The 8,741-nt window shown below is 44.2% G+C and overlaps 1 protein-coding gene across 2 annotated transcripts; it reads right to left on the bottom strand.

Annotated features, from left to right (window-relative positions):
• Positions 1 to 3,802: 3,802 nt before the first annotated feature.
• LOC144698232 (uncharacterized) lies at positions 3,803 to 8,146 on the bottom strand. Of its 2 annotated transcripts, none has more exons than XM_078570217.1 (2): positions 7,875 to 8,146; positions 3,803 to 6,335 (listed from the first exon to the last, which is right to left on the bottom strand). In XM_078570217.1, the coding sequence occupies exon 2, from the start codon at positions 5,878 to 5,880 to the stop codon at positions 5,500 to 5,502; it is 381 nt and encodes a 126-aa protein (XP_078426343.1). In that variant the 5' UTR covers positions 5,881 to 6,335; positions 7,875 to 8,146; the 3' UTR covers positions 3,803 to 5,499. The 2 variants fall into 2 exon arrangements, with proteins under 2 accessions (XP_078426343.1, XP_078426342.1); XM_078570216.1 differs by lacking the exon at positions 7,875 to 8,146 and adding an exon at positions 6,883 to 6,978.
• Positions 8,147 to 8,741: the final 595 nt, after the last annotated feature.

The raw sequence follows: 8,741 nt of genomic DNA, 5'->3' as shown, positions 1-8,741 counted from the left end.
GAATATGATTATCCTTTGAACATGGAAGCAAAAAGCACCGTTCACACCAGAGAGAAACCGTGGAAATGTGGGGACTGTGGGAAGGGATTCAGATCCCCATCCAATCTGGAAACCCATCGACGCAGTCACACCGGGGAGGGGCCGTTCATCTGCTCCGTGTGTGGGAAGGGATTCACTCAGTTAATCTGCCTTCAGAGACACCAGCGACTTCACACTGGGGAGAGGCCATTCACCTGCTCCGTGTGTGGAAAAGGATTTACTCGCTCATCCCACCTGCTGGAACACCAGCAAGTTCACACTGACAAGAGAGATTTTAAATGCCCCAACTGTGAAAAGAGCTTTAAAAACCCACATGGACTGAGGGAGCACCAGCGCATTCACACTGCGCATGCACCATTCAGCTGCTCACAGTGTGGGAAGAGGCTCAGGACATCATCCCGCCTTCTGAAACACCAGCGAGTTCACACTGACGAGAGACCGTTTAAATGTCCAGACTGTGGGAAGTGCTTCAAAAGTTCTGGGCATCAACTATGTCATCAACGTATTCACACTGATGAGAGACCGTTCAGGTGTTCTCACTGCGGGACTGGGTTCAGGCAACCATCTCATCTCACTGCACACCAGCGCATTCACACTAGGGAGAGACCGTTCACCTGCTCTGAGTGTGGGAAGAAATTCACTCAGAAACCCCACCTGCTGAGACACCAGCGAGTTCACACTGACGAGAGGCCGTTTAAATGTCCAGACTGTGGGAAGTGCTTTAAAAGTTCTGGGGATCTGCAATACCACCAACGTATTCACACTGATGAGAAACCATTCAGATGCTCTCACTGTGGGACTGGGTTCAGGCAATCATTTCACCTCACTGCACACCAGCGCACCCACACTGGGGAAAGGCCGTTCACCTGCTCCGAGTGTGGGAAGGGGTTCGCTCAATCATCCAACCTGCTGACACACCAGCAAGTTCACACTGGGGAGAAGTCATTCACCTGCTCCAAGTGTGGGAAGGGATTCACTCGCTTATCCTACCTGGTGACACACCAGAGAGTTCACAAGTGATTACAGGGGTTGGATTCTGCTGTTATTGCTGCTGTTAATCACATCCTGGACTGAATCATGTTCATTCTGACAGTTGGGGTTGATCTCTAATGTTAGTTGCCCAGTTTAGACTTAGCGTGCACCCGCACCATCTCTCAATTATGTGTGAATAGACCATCATGTCTGCAAACCTCGTTTTCAATGTAAATCACTCAGAAACTGCCTTGAACTAAAGATGAACAATAAAGAGATCACAGTGCAATCCTGCAGCTCTATATTGATGGGAGAAAGTCTGTTCTGTAACTCGAGGATGAAGCTTGGTAAGTTCTGAATGTTTTTAATTACAAGTAGGCTCGAGCTATTTGAGAGACGGGCTGTTCAAAGCTGTTAACTTGTCAAATATTGAAGGAATTACTCTGAAAATAAACTCAACCAATTGATAACCTCAGCCTCTGCTCCCTGCTGTAATTAATACTCAGCATCCATTCGTGCTGATTTACAGTGAATCACTGAATATCCTGTGGAGTCTTTGTTCCTTGTTTTATGAAATAGCTCTCCCCATTAGTGCTGAACTGCTGGATAACTCTGATTACATTTCGACATGTCTAGAAAGGTCTGTGTGCCCACATTTCACTGTGATTTGTAAACAATAAACAATGTTCATGGCCTGACTTGTAGTCTGGTATCCGGGTGATTTGTGAAGAAAGATTTAATTCACTCACTCAGCAGCTTGAGGGGAACCAGACTGAGACTGAATGAAAATAAGAAATAGGAGCAGGAAGAGGCCATTCGGCTCATCAATCCTGTTCTGCTATATAATATGATCATGGCTGATCATCTACCTCAGATCCACACTCCCCAGAAACCTTAATTCCCCTTGTACCCAAAACTCTGTCGACCTCTGTCTTAAATATAACTGAGAGCCACGGATCCCTGGGTTAGAAAGTTCCAAAGATTCACAACTGAGTGAAGAAATTCCTCCTCATCTCAGTCCTAAATGGTCGACCCCTTCTTCTGAGACTGATTCCCCGTGTTCTAGATTCTCCAGACAGGAAACATTTTCCCAGCATTTAAGGCCATTTAAGAATGTTTCAGTTGGATCACTCAATCTTCCAAACTCCATTCAATCTAGGCCGAGTCTGCTCGATCTCTCCTCATGGGACAATCTCCTCATCCCAGGAACCAGTCTGGTGAACATTTGTTTCACTCCCTCTAGGTCAAGTATGTCCTTCCTTAGGTAAGGAGACTAAAACTGCACACAGTACTCCAGGTGATGCCTCACCAATGCTCTATATAATTGTAGTAAGACATCTTTACTCTTATACTCCAATCCCTTTGTAACAAAAGCTAACAGACCATTTGCTTGCTGTACCTGCATGTTAACTTTCTGTGATTCATGTACAAGAACAGCCAGGTCCCTCTGAATGCAAATATTTCCCAGTCTTGCACCATTCAAAAGATATTCTTTTTTTTTCCTACCAAAGTGGATAACTTCACACTTCACCATGTTGTATTCCAGCTGCCATGTTCTTACCCAACCTGTCTATGTCCCTCTGCAGCCTCTTTGTGTCCTCCTCAGCACCTACTTTCCCACCCAACATTGTATTGTCAGAAAACCTGGATACATTACACTCAGTCCCCTCATCTAAGTCATTGATATCGATTGTAAATAGCTGAGGCACAACTGCTGATCCTTGTGGTACCTGCTAGTCACAGCCTGCCAACCTGAAAATGTCCCGTTTATTCCTACTCTCTGTTTTCTGACCATTAACCAATCCTCAGTCCATGCTCAGATACCCCCAAACACCAGACCGAATTTTGTGTGATGACCTCTTGTGTGGCCCCTCATCAAATGCTTTTTGAAAATCCAAATACACAACATCTACTGATACCCTCATTATCCTCCTTACTTATTACATTTTTAAGAAGCTCTGAACAGATTTGTCAAACATGATCTCCCTTTCATAAATCCATATTGGCTCTGCTCAATCAGTTCATGATTTTCTAAGTGCCCTGTTACCACATCCCTCATGATAGATTCCTACATTTTACCAATTACTGATGTTAGACGAACTGGCCTCTAGTTCCCCATTTTCTCTCTTCCTCCTTTTTCGAAAAGCGAGATGATGTTTGCTACCAAGGCTGGGAGAGACACTCTGGAAGGTATGGGGAGCTGGGACTTGTCCATGAGAGTAACGAAAGGTCTAGGATCTGAAATAATCCAGAGTGATGATGATGATGTGTTAGTCGTGGCTCAGTGGTTGCATTTTCATGTCTTAGTCAGGAGGTTGTGGATTTAAATCCGCATCCAGAAAGATGAGCATAAAATCCAGGCTAACATTCCACCGCAGTACTGAGGGAGAGACTGTCAGAGATGGCACTGAGACAGAATGGATGGGTGTAAGAGATCCATTGACATTATTTCAAAGAGCAGGGGATTTATCCCAGGAATCTTGGTCAATATTTATCCCTCAATCAACATCACTGAAACAGATTATCTGGGTATTATCAATTTGTTGTCTATGGGATCTTGCTGTGTATAAATTAGCTGCTGTGTTTCCTACATTCCAACATTGACTGCACTTCAAAGGAATTTCATTGGCTGTAGAATGCTTTGGGACATCCAGATGTCATGAAAGGCTCTGCAGAAATACAAATCTTTCTTTAACAGAGGAGAAAAGGCCCAGAAATGGAACAGTCGAGAACAGGATTTCAATTAGTCTCCTCTTATCCTGGAGTAAACAAATACTCCACACACTGTGTGTTTGACGCCAAGCTGATTTATTTGACATTTAACCAGAATATTAAACTCCAGCCCTGTTACAGGGATTATTAACATCAGGAGGAATAAAACCCCCAAGAGCTGGATTTTCAAAGAGGGTTGGGAACCTGACACTGGATGAATTCCGGGTCCGCACACTGCACCTGAACTGCATCACTCTTGCAGCACTATTTTAAAATGTAATTGAGCTGTTTTGGCAGGAGGTGAGCTCAGCATCCAAACCGAGGCACCAAGTGCCTCTGGGGGGAGGGAGCTTCCTGTCTGATGCCAGCAGCAAAGACAGACGACAGCCATTTTGGGGTTTGCTGCTGCTTTGCCGAGGTACAGTGCTCAAACCAGAACAAGTCTACCCCTCAAATTTTACAAACAAAACACAGATGAAAATTAACTTCCTTTCAATCTATGGTAACTCCAACAGTTGTGCACTAACATGCACCAGGCTATCTGACTTCATCCCGTAAGTAAGCCTGGGTACTAGATTTTAGTGTAGCCTAACCATTTTCAGGTTCATTTCATGCCATATTCATTGTAATAAGCTAACAATGTCAAAACACAATTTTCTGCTAACACTGAGATGAGAAGCCATTTTGACGATTTTAACCTTTTACAACAAACTAACCCAAAATAGTATTACGAAGCAGTGACTGACAAGCAACAGATGATTGGTAGTTGCTTAGAAGTCGCTTTATCTTATCTCAATATATCTCCATTCGCATTTCTTATTAGAGAATTAAAGTGCTGTAACAGCTGGGAAAGAAATGGGATAAGCCTTGGTCTTGCTCCCTATCAGGAACACACACTATCCTTGATTGTTGAGTCTGTCTTAATGAATGGGCTCCTGTAAAGATATCAAGATGAGAGACATAGCTTAAAGGAAAGCAGTGTCCTAAATTTAAGACAATGTGGCAAATTAGCTAAAACCAATGGAGTTAACTCTTGTCACATTATTGACAAATCATAGACTAATTAGCCATTTCCAATAACTTGGCTAAGGTGGGCTTCCAGCATCTTTTAAGTGTAAAAATTAAGATTTCGAGAAGCCACTTTGTTAGCATATTATCTGTGTATCGAATGATGGAGGGTTATCCTCACTTCATGTCTTCAGCCTGATCAACCGAGGGAAGTTGTGAGAAGTCTGTTTAATTGTTAAAGTTAAATATTCTCCTCTTACTGTTCATTGAAACTTTGATTTTTATTTTTCTAACTTGTTACCTTTTCACATTTTAATGGTTAATAAATCTTTTTGAAATGACCATTTAAAGTCTTCATCCTGCCAGATGGTTAAGTTCTGTAGAACCTGATGATTTCATTCACAATTGGGGATTTATTACAAACAACCTGTACCCCAAAAATCAATTTAAATCCAGAAAAAAGATTGAAAATCCCATTCTGTTCCAGACAGGCTCCTTAACAAGTTCTTTAATGAGATTAAGGTGCCGTTAATTGGTGGTGAGTGGGTTTCCTGTTTCCTCCCCTCCACCGGCACTTTGAAAATTACAAACTGTTTCAGAGGCAGCGGATCCAGTGCCTCCGACCGGGAAAGTAATTTTCAAATCGCATAAGTCCCGGTTCCCACCCCCATCAGAAAGTGAAAATCCAACCCCAGTTATCAGAATGAACCTAGTTCAAGCCTGGATGTGATTCACAGCAGCAATAACAGCAGAATCCAACCCCTGTTGTCATATGTGAAACTTCTGGTGTCTCTTCAAGTTAGATGAAAAAGTGAGTCCCTTCCCACAGACGGGGCAGTTGAAAGGCCTCTCCCCAGTGTGAACTCGCTGGTGTCTGTGCAGGTTGTGCGACCGAGTGAATCTCTTCCCACACACACAGCAGGTGAACGGCCTCTCCCCAGTGTGAACTCGCTGGTGTTTCAGCAGATTTATCGGTCCTTTGAAACTCTTCTCACAGTCAGAGCATTTAAACAATCTCTGATCACTGTGAACAAGTTGATGTGTCAGCAGAGCAGATGACTGAGTGAAGCCTTTTCCACACACAGAGCAGGTGAACGGCCTCTCCCCAGTGTGAACTCGCTGGTGGGTCCCCAGGTTAGATGAGCTCATGAATCCCTTCCCGCACACAGAACAGCTGAACGGCCTCACGCCACTGTGAACACGCTGGTGTGTCAGAAGATTTGATAACTGCGTGAAACCCTTCCCACAATCGGTGCAGGTGAACGGCCTCTCCCCAGTGTGTATACGCCGATGAATTTCCAGCTGGGATGGGGAAATGAATCCAGTTTCACAGTCCCCACATTTCCACGGTTTCTCCGTGGTGCCGGTGCCCTTGTGTCTCTCCAGATTGGATGATCAGTTGAATGCTTGTCCACACACACACACAGAAAACACGTGTATGTGGAATTCACAACATCCCACGGTAAATGCTGTAATTTTTGTTTTCAAGTTGTATAACTAGGTAAAGGTGATATTCTGCTCCTGATGAATCAAGTGACTCTGTTAGATCTTGATGTGATGTTTTGTTTGAGTTACCAGTGTATAAATTCTCCCTTCTGATGCCCCTGTAAGCAGAGATTTCAAAAGTCCTCATTGTAAGCACGGCATAGAAATGAAGAACAGTTAATTTTAGTTCCTATGGAACATTTTTTCTCTCTTGTTCCCCCAAAGCTGCAAATCCCCGTCCCACACCCTCTCCCCCCTCCCTGGGTTGAAATCTAAATAAAGTGTTGGATAATTCTCTGTATCCTTTTAATAAATTCTACAACTGGAGATCATGTTTTACAAGGGGCCATTTGTTAACAGTTTCCCAAACACAGATCAGATCCTCATTGATTTGAGCCCAAAGTGTAACCTCTTATTTCTTGTCCCCCCTCCCCCATCCTCTGATGTGAACCATCCTCCACTCGCTGACCCAGGATGGCGGCCGTTAACCTGGGCCTGTTCCCGGGAGGGAGAAGCCCCGCAGCTGCAAACCAGGAGCTGACAATTATTCCTCAGGGTTTGCGGATCCACAAAGTGTTTCCAAATCCTCCCCGTCCAGCCGCCGGCTCCATCGCTCCCTCCCCCCGGGCCTGTCACCGCGGGGTAAACACGGGGCCTGGGGCCTACCCCAGAAGTTGCTCCAGTTCCCAGTCCAGCCGCGGTTTCCATTCCTACCCTGTGCTCACAATCTCCTCCCGCCTCCCGAACCGTCCGCTCCTCCTCACTCTGTCACCATGACTGACACTGAGCATGCTCAGAGCGCACACCCACACTGCACCTGCGCACTGGACTCCTGTAGTCATTGATAGGGGACTTTCTGCAACGCGGTTTGTTCTGGGTAAATAATCCGCCATTGATAGCTTGACTTGGGAACACAAAATTCAATGCATCGGCTTCCCAATCGAGATCGGGACCCGGGGCGCTGTTGGCACAGTGGATGGTAAATGCTGAGCTGCTCAAGTCACAGAACAAAACCTGAAACAGCTGCCAGTACTGTTTTGCAATTTGTATTTTATCTTGAGATGCGTGAATGATATTCAAAGTGAGTTTTCTTAGCTTCAGTTCCTGCAGACAGCAACTTAATGCATAGAGGCTGGAGGCTTTTCATACTTGTGTTAGATCTCAGAATGCCTTCCCTCTCCTTCATACATGTTTCTCTCTTAATGTAAATTCCAATGTCCCAGTATGTCTGCAAATTTACTTTTCTTATATCATAAATCTTTCATAGTACTTATATTAACAGTAACCTTTGGGAAAAATAAACACTGTTTTACTTAGCTTCCTATGGCTAGATGTAACATCTTATCGTCTCTTTGAAGTTCAAACTAATCTAATATATCTAAAAATGCAATTGGTCCTTGCACCTCGCATTCTAAAACTTCAGCCAGGTTTATGTATTTAGCATTTCAAACCTAGCTTCCCTTTTGATCATTCAAAAGCTCCAGACCAGCTGTCTCCAATTCCATTAAATCCCCTCCCCCAAACAAATCCACACAGAGAAACTAGTCCAAACCCCAAAATTAACCTACCTTTACAATGTATCACATCAATATGATGAAATGCATTATATTTTCATGACAGCGCAATACACACAATAGGTACTTAAAGTATGTACATACCAGAATGTCTGGGCCTTCCTCCATGATGCAATCTGTGCAATTCACCCCCACCTCCACCTCCAATTGCAGATTGGAAAAAGGTCGATGTTGAAATTTACAAAGATCAAGACTGGTACAAACTGGTGGAAACAACCTGCTGAGTTTTTCCATCACTTTCCGTTTTTATTTCAGATTTCCAGTTCCCATAGTATTTTGCTTTTAATTCAGTGCTGGTATCTCTGTAAGGAAAGATATGCTGAAAAGCAGACATGAGATAGACGAAATGGAATGTATCTTGTGCGAAACATAAACACCAGCACAGGTCAGTTGAACAGAATTCACTGTTTCTGGACTTGATATTTTCTGTAATTCAGTGTCATCTCCAACCAGCTCCTGATCAGCATGTTCCACGTCCATCACTTGTACTGCACATGCTCAGAGTGCAACCGAGTGCTGAGTAATCACACCACGCTCCTGTAGTCATTGATGGGGCACATTCTGGCACATGGAAAATTATCGATTGTAACAGTGTCGCTCAAAGCTTAATTGGTGAATGAAAATGTTCATCACCACATTGAGATTGGGCCTGTTTCTGTATCAAGTAGCACTTGCTAAGAAATAACCTGCTCACTAATGCTAAGCGTGGGTTCCGCCAGGGTCACTCAGCCCCTGACCTCATTACAGCCGTGGTTCAAACATGGACAAAAGAGCTGCACTCCTGAGGTGCGTTGAGAGTGACTGCCCTTGACATCCAGGCAGCATTTGACCAAGTGTGGCATCAAGGAGCCCTGGTAACACTGGAGTCAATGGGAATAAGGGGGGAAACTCTACACTGGTTGCATTCATACCTAGCACAAAGGAAGATGGTTGTGGCTGTTGGGGGTCAAT

The sequence above is a fragment of the Cetorhinus maximus genome, chromosome 23 (assembly GCF_964194155.1).
Source record: "Cetorhinus maximus chromosome 23, sCetMax3.hap1.1, whole genome shotgun sequence".
NCBI classification, from domain to species: Eukaryota; Metazoa; Chordata; class Chondrichthyes; order Lamniformes; family Cetorhinidae; genus Cetorhinus; species Cetorhinus maximus.
The sequence above is the reverse complement of the archived record's forward strand: the minus strand, read 5'-3'. Positions and strand labels throughout refer to the sequence as shown.